Source organism: Lampris incognitus, chromosome 16 (assembly GCF_029633865.1).
Source record: "Lampris incognitus isolate fLamInc1 chromosome 16, fLamInc1.hap2, whole genome shotgun sequence".
Classification (NCBI taxonomy): Eukaryota; Metazoa; Chordata; class Actinopteri; order Lampriformes; family Lampridae; genus Lampris; species Lampris incognitus.
The window spans coordinates 11,398,445-11,418,733 of NC_079226.1; the positions used below are offsets into that span (position 1 = coordinate 11,398,445).

At 43.5% G+C, this 20,289-nt stretch overlaps 1 protein-coding gene across 1 annotated transcript in view; it reads right to left on the reverse strand.

Moving 5' to 3' along the window:
• The window catches only part of ttc7b (tetratricopeptide repeat domain 7B), a 40,534-nt gene extending 20,245 nt beyond the window's left edge, over positions 1 to 20,289 (reverse strand). Inside the window, 11 exon segments of the mRNA XM_056295743.1 lie at positions 1,587 to 1,650; positions 1,951 to 2,032; positions 2,035 to 2,125; positions 2,588 to 2,666; positions 5,214 to 5,253; positions 5,256 to 5,334; positions 8,907 to 9,073; positions 10,265 to 10,357; positions 10,616 to 10,691; positions 10,993 to 11,147; positions 20,105 to 20,289. Of these exon segments, the coding sequence (XP_056151718.1) occupies positions 1,587 to 1,650; positions 1,951 to 2,032; positions 2,035 to 2,125; positions 2,588 to 2,666; positions 5,214 to 5,253; positions 5,256 to 5,334; positions 8,907 to 9,073; positions 10,265 to 10,357; positions 10,616 to 10,691; positions 10,993 to 11,147; positions 20,105 to 20,225 (1,047 nt within the window). The 5' untranslated portion in view covers positions 20,226 to 20,289.

The window sequence follows — 20,289 nt, forward strand, 5'->3', positions numbered from 1 at the left end:
AATACTGTGATCTGTCAACTTTATTTTCACTTTTGGGCTCAGCATCCCCGTGACCCTGACAGCAGGATAAGCGGTTTGGATAATGGATGGATGGATGGGTTTGTAGTGGTCATGATGGCACGGGAAAACTGTGGTTTGCCACAGTACATAGATCTGCTATTTGTCAACACATTCACGGTCCAGCCTCAGCTCTGCAATGAGACTGTAAAAATGCCCTTGCATCCTCCTCCTCTGGTTAATTTGGTGAACCCACCGCTGTCCGCACTGCCTCTTCGCATCCGCTGAGGCAGAAATCGAAGAGTGACTGCCTTTCTCCTAGTAATAGGGACTGCTCAAATAAATTGCAATCTGTTCAGTAGTAATATAACTGACTCCATGCAAAATTAATCTTTAACAGGTTTGAAATTGTTTGAGCCAACTTAAAATTGTCTTAAATTCTCACAAGATTAGGCAAAATAAACTGGGATATCCACAACAGTAGATTAAATTTGCAAACTACCAGACAAAAAAAGAAGACTCAAAACAAAATCACCAGTAATGTACTATTAGGTTCACTTTAGTCAATCGTTAAAGAGATAACACAAAAGACAGTCTAACTATATAGTCTACATAAAACAAAAGAACGCTGCCTTTCATTCCCACCTGTAGCATTTGATCACAGGGAGTAGCAATCAGTGGGGGTTGGACAGATGAGCTACATCACTGATGTCTGCCTGTTTGCCTCTGATCCAGTGTTCCGAGTGTCATTATAGAACTTGTCTGAAGATGTCTGAATAACTCTCTGGTGAGTCGCGTCAGAAGCAGTGATGAAGGTAAATACTAGTTAGGTAGACGTGAAGCAGGAGCTGGACAATAGTGCAGACACCTCACACCTTATTTGAAGGGGACATAGAGACTGTGGCTCTTGTGCCAGGATATTTCTTTGGCTCTCGGGGTGCTGTACTAGATGGCTGACTCTGAAGCCTGTACCCCCAACAGTTGGTGAAAATACAGATTTGACTGAAGTCATAAAGTACATCGCATCCGGGTAGCATGGCAGTCTACTCCGTTGCCTACCAACACAGGGATCTCCAGTTTGAATCCCCGTGTTACCTCTGGCTTGGTCGGGCGGCCCTCCAGACACAATTGGCCATGTCTGCGGGTGGGAAGCCGGATGTAGGTATGTGTCCTGGTCGCTGCACTAGCGTCTCCTCTGGTCAGTCGGGGCATCTGTTCGGGGGGGGAGGGGGAACTGGCGAAACTCCTCACTGTCCGGTGAAAAGAAGCGGCTGGCGACTCCACATGTATTGGAGGAAGCATGTGGTAGTCTAAAGCCCTCCCCGAATTGTCAGAGGGGGTGGAGCAACGACTGGGATGGCTCGGAAGAGTGGGGTAATTGGCCAAGTAGAATTGTTGGGGGGGGGGGGGGTTGTCCAAAAAGTACATCAGATCAGAGAGATCAATTCTCAATTCAGCACCTTTGCAGAGAAGTTTTATACAACCCATCCACCCACATCTTGTGCTTTTCTGTTCTTGTATAGGAGTATTTCAAAGAAGGGGCACAGAATTTTTTTCCATTGTGTGTGAGTGTGTGTTGTGTGTCTCACCATGGATTCACTGATGAGCAGCAACAGCAGGGCCTCCTCTGTATTCTCCTGTGGACAAAACAGACTGAGAGAGAGAGAGAGAGAGAGAGAGAGAGAGAGAGAGAGAGAGAGAGAGAGAGAGAGAGAGAGAGAGAGAGAGAGAGAGAGAGAGAGAGAGGTGGACAGATGGAGGAAAATGGAGATCATAGGGATGAGAGAGCAGTGAAAATAAAGGAGGAATGAAAAAGAGAAAAGAGAGTAGTGTAAGATACTAGTAGGAAAGTATAGGAGCAACCTTCAACTTTCCAGGTGTTTTGGAACCATTTTCAATTGCAATATATTCCCAGTGTAACACACACACACATACACACACACACACACACACTTCTCTCCAGAGTAGACTCTTGGGCGTCGGCTGAGGTTGTAGTTCTTGGTTTGAGTATGTCCTTGTCGTGTGGGATCGTCAGTGGAGACACAGTGGGTGGGTCTTCCAGAGGAGACCAGTAACTCTGTTCACACATCCCCCTGAGCAAGATCTCGGCCAACTGCCTGGCTATGGTCTACAAACAGACAAACACACAAGTGATGTGATATCGCTTTAAAGAAACAACAATGTACTCAAAATGTCATGTGATACTTAACAAGGTTATTCCTCAGTGACACATTTTCATTTTCTCCCTCCCTTTACCTTGTCTCTCTCCCACATGAGGCCCATTAATGAATGATGCATCGATATCTATTTGCTCAATGTATTGTGATCAATTTCTTTTCCCTCTGATAGCCACAGAATATACAGTTGGAATAACAACAGCAATTTATCTCAATACAAGGAACATAAAATGAGTACTGGCATGACCATCTTCAACTAAGATTACTATTTACATGACTGTTTGTACCTATGATTTATTAATAAGGAATAAAATGAATGTAATCCAAGAACTGGCAGGCTTATTTTACAGCGACAACAAAGGCAATCCCTGTAATGAATCCCTCCTCTGCCCTGCCCGCCTCCCACTTCTCACCATGCGGAGATTCTGGGTGGTTCTGGTCTCCACGGCGCGTAGAATCTCTCGGAATCGGCCCACGCCCCGTGTCAGGTTGCTGTAGAAACCACAGACAGCACAGGAGAGTTACTAATACACAGAAAACAGCAAGAACACTTGTCAGATACTTGGTTGTGTTTGTTGGTTTGCTTGTTTGTGTATGTGTGTGTGTGTGTGTGGGGTGTGTGTGTGTAACAGATGTCTCATCAAACATACCAATGCATAGATTAACCACCATCTTTAGTTTCTTCCTACGTGTTGAGGAGTGAGTGGAAGGGATACACACAGAGTTGTGTTTTGTTTCTGGTTGCATGTGCATCAGTACTAGGGAGGGGCTGTGTATTAGCGGGAGTCTGGCGATACGATATGTATCACGATACAGGGGTTACGAGTCAATATATTGTGATATATTGTCATACTGTAAGAAAGGCGATATATTGCGATTTCACAGGCCTGTGTTCTTTGTGCTTATGCTACTTCCTGTCCCAGTTTACGTTGTTGCAAGAGTCAAATGGCTGAAGATAGATTACAACACTGTTATCTAGCGGTTGTGGGGTTACACACAACACAAAATGTTTGTCACAAACCTTTACATGTAAGCAATTAAAAATCGATAGTGGTTTTGAGAATCAATAGTGTCACGAAAGATAGTATGGCGATACTCGAGCGTATCGATATTTTCTTACACTCCTAATCATCCATCCAGCCATTATCCGAACCGCTTATCCTGCTCTCAGGGTCGCGGGGATGCTGGAGCCTATCCAGCAGTCATTGGGCGGCAGGCGGGGAGACACTGTGGACAGACCGCCAGGCCATCACACAGGGCCGACATACACACACAACCCACACACATTAACAACTAGGGACAATTTAGTACAGCCGATTCACCTGACCTACATGTCTTTGGACTGTGGGAGGAAACGGAGCACCCGGAGGAAACCCACACAGACACGGGGAGAACATGCAAACTCCACACAGAGGACGAACCGAGACAACCCCCAAGGTTGGTCTACTCCGGGGCTCGAACCCAGGACCTTCTTGCTGTGAGGCGACCGCACTAACCACTGCGCCACCGTGCCATCCACTCCTAGTCAGTACACGCATTATGTTTAGCGTAAGAAGCTTCTGCATGACGACATGAGCAGACTGACCAACCATAGGAAAACATTGAGTTTGGAGGTCTACCTCTCTTATAGGAATACATGCTTTCTAAATCAAGGATTAAGTTATTTAAGGATTATCCCTCCTGACCAGGGAACATTTTTACTCTTACAAAATGTTATGCAGTGCTAATAATCCACAACTAATCTATAAAAGGAGGTATTTTGCCTTACAAGGTCTCAACAAGACCACTCTGTTGCTTGCGTGTTGTTCGTCTACAACTGGTGTGATTTTATTTAAAAGGACAGGGAGACTACTAAAACTAATGTAAAGGATATGGCTCAGATGATCTCATACGCCACTACAGAACTACACCAGGGGCCAAAAAAAGAGACTGCAGCTTTTTAGGCATTAGTCAGCACTACTCTACAGACCTACTGCTTGCAGAACTACGGTGTAGGGCTGCTTTGGTACGTACTATTGGTCCTCCCACATGCGGAACCTTTGGGAGCAGAGTTCATCGTAGGGGGAAGAGTAACAATGTTTACACGGTTTGAACAGTCATGGAAAAAAAAAACACAACAACACACACACAACTATACAACATGCTCAGTGAACTCAGTTCTGTCAATAAGCTTCAAGTTCTGCGTATCATAATGTGTGAAAACTAGCAACAAGATGAAGTTATTTTAAAATGAATCCAGTGTGGGGTTTATATCTTAAAATATGACAAAGCAGTGACATGACACGGTGTGGAAAGAAATCTGAGTAACACATGTGAGAAAAGAAGTAGTTTCTCTAGCACAACAGTGAGTTTGCACTCCAACACTATCTTTACGTCCTCTCTCTCCCTCCACGGTTCTCTAGTTGAGAGATGAGGAGTTGTCTTAAGAGAGTCAGGGCTCTAACTGGTTCTCAGTTTCCTTGGCACTCCATGTCTCACAACTCTTGGTCTCAGAGAAACACCGACGCAGAACACAAGACCGGAAATTCGGTCTGCCCCCCTCCAACCCCGCACTTCTGTGACGCTCAAACAAGGCACTCTCTACGGCGCGGAGCTTTGATAGCTGCTGCAGCCCTGTAGCGAGTCTACCGTTCTTCAAATGCCGACTTGTCCTTGGACATGTCCTGAACAGACGGCTAAGGATTCAGATCTACTCTCATCTCTCTCCTACGCACCGCTGAAGTGAGTCACACGCCTTTTCTCAACATGCACATCTTCAGCCTCTCCATCTTTCTTCCTCGTTTTTCTCCCTTGCTCTTTCTCTGTGCTGCACTGTGCCCCTTTTCTCTCTCTCTCTCTCTCTCTCTCTCTCTCTCTCTCTCTCTCTCTCTCTCTCTCTCTCTCTCTCTCTCTCTCTCTCTCTCTCTCTCTCTCTCTCTCTCTCTCTCTCTCTCTCTCTCTCTCTCTCTCTCTCTCTCTCTCTCTCTCTCTCTCTCTCTCTCTCTCTCTCTCTCTCTCTCTCTCTCTCTCTCTCTCTCTCTCTCACACACACTCTCTCACCCATTTTTGAAGTGAATGACATGTGCTCTTTGCAGGCCCATTTCAGGAAGTAGCCCAGCTCTTGGTCCTGAGCCGTGGGGCCGGGCTTTGGACTGCGATTTTGCATCCCCGCAGACAAAGCCTGGGAACACAGACCGACACAAGGAGAGAAAGGATGTGGGGATTAGTGGTGAGACTGACATGAGAGTACATGTCCTTTCAATAACAAAATGTTGGGCAGAAAAGAAAATAGAAAAGTAAATTATTTCATATCTGAAGTATTGTGCAAAGGTCTTTAGAAGGCAAGAGAAAGTGTGGGGGAATGAAGAACAAAAAGAATATAAACAAAAAAAGAGAATAACAAATACGTGTATGTATGTAATCATGTGTTGTTATATTTTACTATACAGTGGATATAAAAAGTCTACACACCCCCTGTTAAAATGGCAGAAAAAATTAAATCCAGATAAATCATGCCAGAGCTTTTCCACTTTTAATGTGGAATTGCAGCCTATAAAAACAAAATGAAAAACAAACAAACCTTTTAGGCAAAAAATACAAAACTTACAAAAACCTGGTTGCACAAGTGTACACACCCCTAAACGAACAATTTGTTGAAGCATCTTTTAATTTTATTACTCAAGACTTAGTACTCAAGTCTTTTTGGGCAAGAGTCTATAAGCTTGGCACATCTTTGACTTGGCAATATTTTCCCACCCTTCTTTGCAAAAACCTTCCTTGCACAACCCTTTTCAGGTCACCCTACAGACTTTATGTTGGATTCAGGTCTGGGCTCCGGCTGAGCCATTCCAAAACATTGATCTTCTTTTGGCGAAGCCATTCCTTTGTTGATTTGGATGTATGGTTTGGGTCGTTGTTGTGCTGAAAGGTGAAATTCCTCTTCATCTGCAGCTTTCTAGCAGATGCCTGAAGGTTTTGATCCAAAATTTTTGGAGCTATTTTTTTATTTGGAGCTATTCATGATTCCCTCCACCTTGACTAAAGCCCCAGTTCCGGCTGAAGTAAAGCAGCCCCACAGCCTGATGCTGCCACCACAATGCTTCACCGTGGGTATGGTGTTCTTTTGGTGATGCTGTGTTGTTTTTGGGCCAAACATACTTTTTGGAATTATGGCCAAAAAGTTCAACCTTGGTCTCACCAGACCAGAACACATTTTTTTCTACATGGTTTTGGGAGACTGGATATATCTTTTTGCAAAATTTAGCCGGGCTTTTTTTTTCATGTGAAAAGGCTTCCGTGTTGCCACCCCAACCCCATAACTCAGACAAATGAGGAATACAGGAGATTGTTGTCACATGTAGGAGCAACCAGTACTTGGTAGAAATTCCTGCAGCTCCTTTAATGTTGCCGTAGGCCTCTTGGCAGTCTCCAATTTTCTCGTCTTCTCATCGATTTTAGAGGGACGTCCTGTTCTTGGTACTGTCACTGTTGTGTCATATTCTCTCCACTTGTTGATGATTGTCTTCACTGTATTCCATGGTATAGCTAATGCCTTGGAAATTCTTTTGTACCCTTCTCCTGATTGATACCTTTCAACAATGAGATCCCATTCATTATTTGTAAGCTCTTTGTGGGCCATGACTTTTGCAGTCGGATGCAACCAAGAAGATGTCTTTATGCGTGCTCACTAATCCAGGTAAGAAAATCACAGCAAGTTGAATTGGTTCATCTGGACATGTTTATTGAGAGAAAACGTCTCATCGCTCATGTAAGTGACCTCTTCAGTCTTTAGTCTCAACTGACTGTAGGTATCCCAAACCTTATAAACAATACAGTGGCATAACGACCGAAAACAACGATCGGTTTCATATGCAAATTGCCGTGACCATTAGAGTTTCAATGGCCATGTGTACTATTCACAGAGGATTTTGGAATGGTTGCAATCACAGCATTGTAAGATGGCGACAGATAGACTCTTAGCGCCCCCCCCAGTTCAGAGATGGTCATCCCCTATTCACATAGATAGCTTCTTTGACTCCACGTTCAAACCAGCATTCCTACCCATCAAGGATGTGCTTGAAAGAGTGGCCACTGGCCTGTAGATGAGTGTAGACGGTGGGGTCCTGGCCTGACATGTTAGCTCTCCTGTGTTGCACCATCCTCTTGGCCAGCGTCTGTTTGGTTTCCCTGATGTACAAGTCACGGCAACCCTCTTGGCACTTAACAACATACACTATTGCTCTGTTTGTGCCAGGGGACCCGCTCCTAGGGATGGACCAATTTCTGGTGCAGTATTTTGGGGTTTGAAAGCAACTGAGACGTGATGTTTGGAAAATGCGTGTCTCAGCTGTTCCGACACTCCTGCCACAAGAAGCCAAGAAGATGTCAGGAAAATCTTACAGAAACAGCCGAACTTCATTTAGGGTTAATCAGAGTCACTTTAATTGATGGCCGGTGTCTACTAACTACCAGTTAACGTAAGTTTGAATGTGACTGGTTAACACAGCCACATCCCCAATTATAAAAGGGTCTGCACACTTATTCAACCAGGTTATTCTAAGTTTTATGTTGGGGTTTTTTCCTCCCTAAAATGTTTTTGAATGTTATTCACTTTATTTTCATAGGTGGCAATTTCACATTAGGGGTGGAAAAGGTTCTGACATGATTTACCTTGGTTTGATTTTTTTTATATCACAAAAACCTGCCATTTTAACAGAAGTGTGTAGCATTTTTACATCCACTGTATATTCTCTATTCACTTTTGTTGGTTCCTTATGCAAACTCCATTGGATGTTGGCTCTTCTTATTATTTTTCAAATCATACATAATTGACGGGCAAAATAAAGCATTCAGAGAGATTGTGGTGTTCTTTAGGTGGAGGAGCTCACTCGAGACCAGGTCCGAACTCACTGACTGAATAAAAGCAGAGAATAAGTGAAGACCGCCTTTTCCGCTCACTCTTCGTCCACAGACAATAGATTATTTTTTAAATGACCTACTTCACCGTTTCTCAGAACCCTCAGAAAGATTCTCCAAATTATTCCAAGGAACGTGAAACCCTAAGATCATGTTTTTGGTATGTTCACAGCCTTCTCAAATCTCTGTAATGGGTGGGGTAAATAAAGCACTGTGGGGTGATATGATCTGATGATGTTCCCAAATCTTTTCACGTCAATGACCGCCAAAAGAGAGAGAGGCTGTTTTTACCATAAAACACCATTTCATTAAGGTTATGACCCAGCAACCCCAAGATAAATGACTCTTGGTATCTATCTACAGAGTAGGTTAGGCGATAAGAGGGAAGTGTGAAACCTGAGACTAAAGTAACCACAGAAAATAGTGACATTTAACTAAGCGTCTAAACTCTCTGCTGGGACACTTGCTGTCCCCATCATGAATACCAGTGGGTACAGATAAAATAAGCAAGACCAATTTTTCAAGATTACACAATGTAACAGCTGGTAGTACTGGTTCTGGCTTTGGCTCTCTTGCCAAAATGTCAATAACTGACTCAGTGGTTTACACAATGTGGAGGACAGAAACTGTGAACATCATTCTAAAGCTGGAACTGGTCCAGGAACTGACTTGAAACACTGGTATCTCTCTCACACACTCACGCACAAATATCACTCACGCACAAATATATTTAGCTACGCTCAACTACACAGCTATAGCACTGCATGGAGACAGAAGCTAAAAAATAAACTGTAAGTCCACTGGATATGCACATGTTCCACACTGACGGATACACACCTTCTCCACCTCCTGCAGGTAGAGTAAAGCGATGTCACCAGACTTCTCATAGCAGGTGATGATCTCCTGGTCCCGCTCCCACACACCCCTATTGGCCATCGAGGGAGAAGCTGCATTCTTATTAGACAAAGACGGGGAGGCGTCCGGGACTTTCTCTAGGCACAATCCTGGTGGAGCGAGAGCGAGGGAGGCAGAGTTAAAGAGCGAGCGAGAGAGAGGATAACATGACAAGGACAAGGATGTGAGGTATATTCAAATCTTTTATCTCTGCCATTTGCCAGTATGTCCCATAAATGTTACAACTGACAGAGCATCAATTTTTACTATCTCTCAAACTGTTGACTTCGCAGTCTTCTTTCTAATTCGGTTAGTAAAATTGTCTGGCTAATTAAAACTGTAGTCAATAATTGATATTCTGCATATTTCTCACAGCCAAAATAAATGAATGGCCTTGGTCTCATGAGTTAAAACAGTGGACTTATATAAAACATATTCTGTTACATACAAAAATTGTGCAATTACCATAGAACAGAAATATATTCTAAAATTATTATAGACATTATATATAACATGGTGTGTCCATGTAGAAGTCTGTAGTCTTATGATGTTTCTTGATTGCTATAGTATATGTGCCTTATATAAATATATGTACATATGACATGTAGGTCAGGTGACTCGGCCATACAAAATTGTCCCTAGGTGTGGCTGTGTTGGCACTGTGATGAACTGGCGGCCTGTCCAGGATGTCTCCCCGCCTGCCGCCCAATGACTGCTGGGATAGGCTCCAGCATCCCACGACCCTAATTAGGATAAGCGGCTTAGATGATGGATGGATGGGTTATATAATAAAGATATAGGTATTTCAGAGGGATAAATTACACAATTATTGGGCTGAACAGAGTTGCATCATGTAGGTTTCCCTATGTGCACTCAAATCAGATTACCAAGCAGTCCTCTACTGCCACCGTGTGGAGGCAAACGTCACTAGAGGGCTGAAGGCAGACTACCATCAATGTCAGGGAGGTGAAGTGAGGTGAGGTGATGTGAAGTGAAGGGGATAGAAGAGAAGCGTGTGGAATGTCTGAGGTCTGAGCAAGATAATAATGAGTTTTCAAACCCTGCGTTTTGTGTGTGTGTGTGTGTGTGTGTATGGGGGGGGGTTGCGCATGCTATATTTAAACATTTCATCACTCATCCAAGTGACCTCTTCAGTCTGACTGAAGAAGTGAATTAGATTAGATTAGAGTCATTGTGATTCGGAGCAAATGCTGTAATATTAAAGTCATCTTAGTATCGGGATTTTGCACTGAATACGTTTCTCCCCCCAACCCCTATTGTGTGTGCCTAAAAAACCCTACCTTTAGTAGCATAGGCTTCAGCTATTATTGACAGTCTGTAGACAGGAGCTCCCTGCAGCTGTAATTCATCCAGGTTGACTTTGCTGTAGTGACCTGTCAATACATCAATTGAGGAAACAAAACACCCAATGATGCTTTACTTCTGCCATTCCCAACACGTTTTCAACAGATGAAAGAAGTGAAAACAATAAAACGTGTAACCAGTTTCTACTGCAATGCAACATTCACATTTCATATTTTTTTATTTAAAAGTCCACTACCAATAGCATAAACTGTTATATCTTTAACTCTTCTAAAAATGTAAAAGATAAGCCCTAATATTAGTGGGGGGAAAAAGTGCGTGTGGGCTACCTAGGGCATCTCTGTAGTCCCCCTCCACATAGCAGAGTTTTGCCATCAGCAAACTGGCTTCCTGGAGGTAGTCAGCCTGGGAGAGACAGAGAGAAGTACAGCAGAATATTCACAAATCAATACATGGTGATCTTTATGATGAAGAAACCTTTACACTTATAAAACAGCTATTCATTTCCCACAGAAACCTATCCCTGCCAAAATCAATGCTATATGAAAAAAAGTTGTCTCTGTTATATGCTAGTGTCCCAACAAAGTTTCTTCTGTCTGGGGCATCATCCTTCCTTACTTTTAAGTTTCCTCTTGGTGTTTCTTGGCTTTAGAGTGGTCCTCAGTTATAAACTAGGTGGGTATTTCACTATTTTATCCTTCCTTACCTTGAGGTTTCCTCTGTCCAGGGCAGCAGTGAGATGCTTCCTGACCTCAACCAGTTTAGGCCGTGGTCCCCTAGGGCTGGCTCCCGGTTTGATGGGGTTCTCCTTCAGATATGTCTGGAGTTTACACTCCCCCAGCAACAGCTCTCCAAGGTCATCTACACACACAAAGTTTAGCACGTTTATGTTGTAGTCCTTGAACCCATCAAAAATGATCTGAATCCAACAAGTGCATACTTGTGTGACTGCAAGACCTCCAATGACTCTCACAGTACAGCCTCTGAGTTTAACTGATGAAACAGCACTGACTGGCTTCATACGCGACGGTGACAAGTCAGCAAATAGGAACCGGGTAAAACTGCTGGTTTCCATATGCAGCTGCAAAAATTTATGGACCATGGAGATGACAGCATACTTTGGAGGACACTCGACAGAAGATGAATTTGACCTGCCCCAGGAAATGATGGCCCAATACTACACAACTACCAATGAGTCCATCCTCTCGTCCCCCATAACTGCCTAGTGTGGATCAGACACCTCACCGCACAGAGACTATCTCGTTAGCATTGAAGACTGTCGGCTGCAATCTGCCGACCCTCTGCTACCTCTTTGTCCTCGGCCCTGGGGATGAGCAGGTAAGATCATTGCTGACCTCCCTCATCCTGCCCACCATATACTCCAAGCTCTTCCCTCCAGAAAATAACACTATATAATATTTGGGGAAAAAAATAGAGCAAAAAATAGCTCTCTTATGAGCCATGATTTTCTATATCGTTGTAGAGTTAGTATTCAGGAGTCTGATTTTAAACTTTATTTATACCCAAGGCTTAGGGGAGTAGTCCCAAGATGTGTACACATTTCTGTCACTATCTTTCTTAACAGTGCAATATTCTCAAGCGCAAATACTGTATGGCAGTACTGTCAAATATCTGTTTGTAAACCTGAGTTGATACTGATCACTTACACAGACCTTTGTTCATTTCTCATCTGCTATTAATTTTTCTTCCCCCCTTTTCTCCCTAATTGTACCCGGCCAATTACCCCACTCTTTCGGGCCATCCTGGTTGCTGCTCCACCCCCTCTGCCGATCCGGGGGAGGGCTGCAGACTACCACATGCCTTCTCTGATACATGTGGAGTCACCAGCCGCTTCTTTTCACCTGACAGTGAGGAGTTACGCCAGGGGGACAGAGCGTGTGGGAGGATCACGCTATTCCCCCCAGTCCCCCCCCCCGAACAGGCGCCCCGACCGAACAGATGAGGCGCTAGTGTAGTGACAAGGACACATACGTACCCACATCTGTCTTCCCACCCCCAGACACAGCCAATTGTCTGTTGGGACGCCCGACCAAGCCGGAAGTAACACGGGGATTCAAACCAGCGATCCCTGTGTTGGTAGGCAACGGAATAAACCACTACGCTACCCAGACACCCCTCTCATCTGCTATTTGCACACTGCATAGAGAAGTTCTATCGTTCTATAAGTTATTTTACTCCCCTTCCGCAATTAAACGTAATGACAGAACTTGTGTTACGTCTTATATGCTTCACGTGTGCCACCCATCCAGTTGAATTCCTGCTATGAGTTTGCATACATTCACCGATACCAATTCATTCACTTGCAAAAACACACACACCCCTATAAACACACACTTACTTTAGCAGAGGATTGATCTAAGCCTATCCACACTGCTGTTATTAGTTAGTATAATTTTTGCACAGGCACTTCTGGAGCCTGGCTTTATCTGGTTCTTAAGTCACTCGTGCCAGTGGACGCAAGGGGAAAGGAAGGCAGACCCCTTAATCAACTAGTGGAACAGACTATGCACATGCCACGTAACTAGTGATTATATGACGTGTGATTGGATTTAATCTGTGGAATCAGCAGGTGGTGGACCTGTGTAATTGGACTACCATAAATAAATCTTTTTATAGTAAACACTGCAGCACATACAAGCATACCGGACAGGATTAGGTGTAGCCATACCAAACCTCTGAATCCCCTGTGTACATGTATATGTGTCCACATAAGAGTGTGCGCAGTGTGTGTGTGTGTGTGTGTGTGTGTGTGTGTGTTTGTGGGGGATTCAAAGGGTGAGCTGATCAGTAATTTTGTTACTAAACTCTTTAAACTGATCCTTGTGTGTAGTGCCCATGTGCCCAATGAAGGTACCGGCACAATTCCAACTAAGTCATTACTATTCCATTCATAGAGGAAAAAATATTTTCTCTTTTGAATACATGTAATACTCCCATGAAAAAACACATTTATTATCAACATTAGGAAGAAATATTTCTCTGTTACGGGAAATATAGTTTTCATTTGTTTCAAATTTTACAGGCAAAGGTGTTTTGTTGTTGTTTTTTGTGCGTTTTTTTTTTTTTGCACTGAGTTCCTGACGGTCTTTCACACCAAAATTAAATTGGACTACAATTTATCATTATACTATAAGTCTACAGTCAGATGCTTTCTGTGAATATATGGTAGTCAAGGGCAGACTCTCTCAAGTTTTAAGATTTAAGATTTTTATTCTTCAAAATCAATTCTGCTGGTTATTGTTCAGGCTTACATAAGTCTATTAAAGGATATAAAGCTACAGTGACTTATTTCTAAACCAAATGTTGCAAGGACATATAATAAATTAAATTAAATTTTGTCATTGCTCAAAGTACACGTAATGGGGATAAGGGTTTTTGCAATTAACAGCCGTAGAGAATGTTTTAGCTTGTATTTTTCCCCTCAATGATGTAATGGCCCAGTTTTGTTCTTTAGATCGGTCCTTATGCACATTTTTCGAAACACTGCAATATTTCCCACGTGGCACTTCTTAGTAGTTGAATTCAGTCAGGTTACTCACATCAGTTATATGCAACAGAAGAAGCATTCTCACCTGATGTTTTGTCCAATTTGGACCACTATAATTTAGCTTTTAATCAGAAACACCGATGAGTAAGAGGATTAAACTGCAACATAAAATTAAATATTATACAATGATGAAATGAGATGGCAATGGCGCTGCCAAGGGGTGGCTGGGGGGTGTGTGTGTGGCATGGCCACCCTGATACAATCGTGTTGAGGAGCTGCAGCGGCGACTGTTGTGTCTCCAGGCAGTGATGAAAATGCTTGGGCAGGAAAAAGCACGGCCGCACAGTGCTGTTGACCAGCCAGGAAAACCTTATCAGCCTCCTCAGCCAGAGCACGGCAGTCAGTGATGGTGGTGTTGGCCACAACAGCCCGTATCTGAGAAGGCAGCTGTCACACAAACAGCTGGACAAAGAGAAAATCGGGCTTGTGTTCTCCCAGGAGAGCCAGCATCCTGTCCATGAGTTCAGACGGCTTACCATCACTGAGGCCTTGTAGGGAGAAGAGTCGGCTGACCCACTCAGCATCAGAAAGTTCAGAAGTTTTCTACAGGTGAGCCTTGACTGTCTCGTATTCATCCTGCTACGGAGGATTTTTGAGGAGGCTCACCAATCTGTTGTTTATTCCCTTATATACATTAACCCGCCCAACCACATGGTGCTGCATCACCATGGCCACATCCTGAGCCCTTAAATTAAGCATGTCAACTACATACAAACAACAAGCTATGGTGAATTATGTCCATAAGTCTACTACAGTGTCAAATTACCTAGCTAACTTAGCTAGTTAAATTATGTAGTGGGGGGGCTTAGCTAGCTAGTTTATGCCTTAAGGTTACTCTGCAGCATACAGTGTTATTGTAGCTTTCCAACATAATTTCAAACTACTTGATGAACTTAGTAGTGCCAGAGTATCTAGCTAGTTGACGTTATGGGCTGGTATAGCGTTAGCTTACTAGCTACGATTAGTCACTGTGCTGTACTATGTCAAGTTGCAGACAATGAAGAGAAAGTCCACGGATATCCCTTCTTTCTTTAAGAAGAAAAGTAGTTCAGGGGAGACGCAGCCGGCGGGAGCAGCAACAGAGGGTTAATGTTAGTGAGGATGCAGTCGAAGATGATGATAACATCACTGAGCAAGCCAACGAACAAGCAGAGACAGCAAGAGAGCCTGACAGAACATGACAGTGAGGAATGGACACAGGCAGCATCAGTTACACAGCACAGTGAAGAACAACAGAAAGCAGCATGGCATGAAAGTGCAGAACAGGCAGCAACAAGTCACAGAGTTTGACAACTAAGCAAGCCAGGACTCAGCTAGAGCTATTCAAACCATTCCTGAAACAACAGGTGAAGTTATGACGGTGTGCCCTTGATATCCAAAGGAATTGAATTGAGTGCAACTGGACTTGGTATATATCCGTGAAGATGTTTCGCCTCTCATCCAAGAGGCTTCATCAGTTCGTGCCATTCTGACTAGACCAAGCTAGTTTGACTGGCTGATGATGAAACTCAGATATTTATCCTCTATATTAAGCCTCTTGGATGAGAGGCGAAACGTCTTCACGGATATATACCAAGTCCAGTTGCACTCGATTCAATTCCTTTGGATAACCATGACCTGGATGAAAGAGAACATTCACAGACATGTGCCCTTGATAATAAAATGGATGGCTAGAATAACATTATGTTGATAAATGTACGGTTATAGCGTGTCTCCATTGAGTTACGAGTCATGGTATAATCACATAACGCCTTCTGAATCATATTTATTGGTAGTTGAGTTTGAATAGTCTGAATAGAATTGTCTATAGGCCGATATTACAAATGTAATCGGTAATTACTATGGAGAGGGGCTAGCTACTCATGTTGTTGTTATTATTATTATTATTTTAAAATCAGAATAACTGATTTTGCCTCATTTCATCCTAGATATACCCCAGTCAATAACAGAGGGGCCCAAACAGCTACCTCTGAAGTTTTTCCCTTGGACCCTACAGGGGGATAGAAGATGGGGCCTCATGAAAGGGTGGTACAGCATGCATAAATGGCAGGAATCCTCTAAGAACAAAGACTCTGCCTACTGCTATGCTTGCCAACACATTACTCGCTCCTTCTCAGGTGATGCAGTGTTTACCAGAATACGACTGCAAGCAAATGCTCTCTCTCAGTCTCTTTAAATGCAGAATACAATAAATTAGTGAGGGAAAATAGAGAGTACATTAAAACCGTTGCATAAACCCTGCTCCTCACAGCTATACAAAACACCGGGCAGAGAACACATAAAGAAACTGAGGTCAGAATAAAGGAAATTTCCTCTCTATTATGGAGCTGCTAGCCAAGCAAGATCACACAGTCAAAAGAAAAATGACAAGTCAAAGAAATGCAGCATACCTTGGACATAGTATACAAAACAAAACAATTGATTGCCTGGCTGAAATGGTCGACTCATCAATAATTAATGAAGTTGCACAAAGTGAGGCTTTCAGCATTATGGTCAATGAGAGCAAAGACATTAGCAAGAAGGAACAGGTGTCCTTTGTAATTGGATACTATTACAATGGGTCAATATGTGAAAGTTTCCTCAACTTTGAAGCAGCAGAGTGCCTGGATGCTGCAACATTTTAACGGAAAATTGTACAAATACTACAGAAGTATGGCCTTGACTACAGAAAAGACCTAGTAGGGCAAGCATATGATGATGCTTCTGTCATCAGTGGAAAGAACACAGGTGTGCAAGCAGGCATTAAATCGGAGGCTCCATTAACTTATGTTCACCACCATGGGGGGGCTTAAAGTATCCCTCCACTCAAAAATGTTTTTCTCATGTTTGTGTCACCTAAAATGTCTGGCCTTGACTATACTGATTGGTATCTGTGCAAGGTTTGTCACTAGAACGGGGGTTTTACGTTCCTCCACTGGAGGAGGAACTGTCTGCACTTCCCTGAAATCTGACATTCAAATGTACCTCAGGTAAACTAGATTTTGTACATCACAAATCCAAAAGCCAATCGCTGTCTAATATGTAAACGCAGGACGGGCAAAGAAACTTGAATCCTCCTGCACAAAGCAGGCTTACCAGTACAGAGAGTGAGTTTGCATTATCATAGTAAAAGTTTCGACAGCAAACATGGTACAGAGTGTGCAGTTTTTGGATGTAAACCAGACCCTAGAGCTTCCTTCCATTATCTACCAAACAATCCCACTATTCTGCTGAAATGGTTGGATTTTATTTACAGACATCGGGCTCACGTGCCTACAAACCTGGAGGGACTGTGTTTCACTGAGGAGTGTTTTCATAACCTAATACAAAAGTCACTGGGTTCTCCTAAGAAATTAGTTTTGAAGTCTGATGCTGTGCTGACTATTTATCCTGGGATGCGACAGCAAGCGGGAATCAGTATGCAGGTTGTATGTCTTTCCTTTACTCAACTAACAGTCAAATGAAAGCTTTCTGCATATAAAATATTCCCTTTGTGACTTATAAACAGCATTAACTACATTAGTTTTTTGCTAGCTGTTGCTAGTTGTTTGGTAATAGTAAAACTGTAAACTATGTATTCAGCTAACATTTCAAAGATCCGCCATAGGAAATGATGACGGCGGCCCGAGGTGCATCATTTTTCACTCGAAAAACAGCACAGTATGCAATGTAAACCTCTTTTCTAGTCTGGACTTCAATTCCGACTGAGCTCACATGGGTCTGAGTCTGGGTGAGGGACAGACTGCCTGCCATCATATGTCAACTGAAAGAAATATCCAAAGAAAGAAATAGTGAGAGAGAGCTGTAGAGGCAAGAGGTCTATTAGCACAAATAGATCTAAAGTTTGTTGGCCTCCTTGTAACATTCACCAACGTTTTTGGTGAGATAAAACATCTGTCTGATATTTTACAGCCCCACCACTCAATTTGGGCACGGCCGTTACCGTTGTTGAGTCTCTTGTTGACAGATTGAACAGTTATAGATGGCTCTCTCTTTAATGGGATTTGAGACAATACTGTGACCCATGCCAAGCAATGCAACATCAGTATTAACCTCCAGGCTGTCAGGTCACACCAAGCTCTAGACTTGAAGGGTATTAATTACATTTCCACTCCAACAGTTCAAAGACAGGTCAACACAGATAAGGAGTCATATTGGGCAGGTTCATTCATTCCAGCTGTTGATGTGCTTCTCTCTGAAGTGAAGAATTTCTAAAGAAAATTCTGTCATAATGCAAGTTATACAAGCATTGAATCCCTGCAGTCCCACATTTTGTGAGAAAAATGTAGCGTTTCCATTTGCCTCACAATACAAATGCAGCACTGAAGATCTCAAAATATGAGACCCCTAACCATAAGCGAATTCTTGATAGGAAGCAAACTATCCATCCATCCATCCATTCTCCAAACCACTTATCCTGCTCTCAGGGTCAGGGGGATGCTGGAGCCTATCCCAGCAGTCATTGGTCGGCAGGCGAGGAGACACCCTGGACAGGCCACCAGGCCATCACAGGGCCAGGAAGCAAACTAGTGGCTTGGAAACAGCTACCAGATTAATAGAGCTCACAGTCTTCCTTGAGCCATATTTGGGAGGTGTTCCCCAAGATGTCTAAAATTTGCAAAATTGCACTTGCATTACTTGTGAGCACTAGAGCATGTGAGTGCGATTTTTCGGTGTTAAAGTTAATCAAGACTGTCTTGAGAAATACAATGAATGACAAGCGATTGAGCAATTTGGGGATGTTAAGTTTAGAGTCTAGAAGGGCTAGGGCCATAAATCTTCATGATTTTGTGGATGTGTTTTCCACAAGGCACAGCAACAGGCGAATAAAGCTGTATTGAAAGAATGTAGCCTACTAAAGTAGAGCTATGAATAGGTTGTGAGTAGGCCATAGTAACATGTATATTCTTGTCCATGATTGTTTTGTTTTTTGTTTTAATATTTTCGTTTACAAAAACACAGCAACAGCCGAATAAAACTGTATTGAAAATAACTGGACGCCTTTGTGTGGTGTTTTTCAAACTTGAGTAGGCTTGTTCCAAGCAAATGTTTTATTCCTTACAATCAATGTATTCCTTCAAATTAAAGCTGTATACTTGTCTTTTTAAGAAAAGGGACAACCATGCTATTTGAAGAAAAATGAATCGCCTAACATGTAACGGGGGGGGGGGGCACAGCTCAGGTGGTAGAGTGGGTTGTCTACCAATCGAAGGTTCCTGGTTCAATCCCCGGCTCCTCCAGAGAGCATGTTGAAGTGTCCTCCAGCGAGACACTGAACCCCCGAACTAATCCTGATGAGCAGGTTGGCGCCTTGCATGGCAGCCTCCGCCATCAGCGTATGAATGTGTGTGTGAATGTGAGGCATATATTGTTGAGCACTGAGCATTTACCATTTATATACAGATACAGGATGTGGAAGTCAAAATGCTAACTGTACCGGTATTAGTCTATGCACATCAGATAATTAGTGACACTAAGCGTAAAATAAAAAACCAAAGTATCTCTGTATGCAATTCCTTAACGCTCATAATGACAGTTTTCAACTAGCCTATACACCCCACAGCGGCACAAAAGAATTCCTGAAATTCAGTTGTGACTTGTGGTTTTGGTGTGTCACCCCAAAATGCTCAGTGACCCCATCTGACCCCCCGCTATGAACGATACCTGGGGGCGCCGCTGGGAGACGGTGCTTCAATGTCGGGTTGCCGCAGTAATGGTTACATGTCAACATGAACTAACAATCATGATTCCAACACGTTTCATTGTGACACTTTTGCGACGGCGCCACTGTCAGCGGATCATTTTATCACATCATTTCAATCAGACGATCGTCTGATATCACACCGTTGTCATTACTGCTGCATTCACCGTCACCGAGCGTCACGACCGGTTTGACAGTTAGCAATAGCGTGTAGCTTAGCCTAGCCTTACTCCAAGCTAGCGAAGCCGTCTGCCCCCCGAAGTGTCAAAACGGGAACTATTTGAGTTAGGAAGGGGATAAAACTTGTGTTACAGCTGTCATAGTTTCTTGAAAACATAATAACTTGTCAACCTATAAAAGCGAGTATCACCACTGTGAGCTGAGCCGACTGTCTTTAACGACCTCTGTTAAAAGGCTTCGGGCGGCTCGAGGGAAAGAGGGGGGCAGGGGGGGCGCGCTCAACCGCGACTTGATACCGTCAGGAAACACCGAGGACTCACATTAGGGTGGAGGCCGCGGACGGTTGAATGAACCAACACCGGCGGGGGAAACAAGTTTCGTATCCCTTACCGTTTGATATTAGTTTGGCCGAGAGCTGTCGCACCAACTCCGGTATCTTATCCCACAGCCCTTCTGACCGGCATCGCTCTATCTCGGTCTCCAGCCGGGAGCCGGACTTCCTCGCAGTCATCTTCGGGAGTCGGATTGACGAGGACCGAAACGCGACCGGCCCGATCCCGCTCACCGGAGTCACA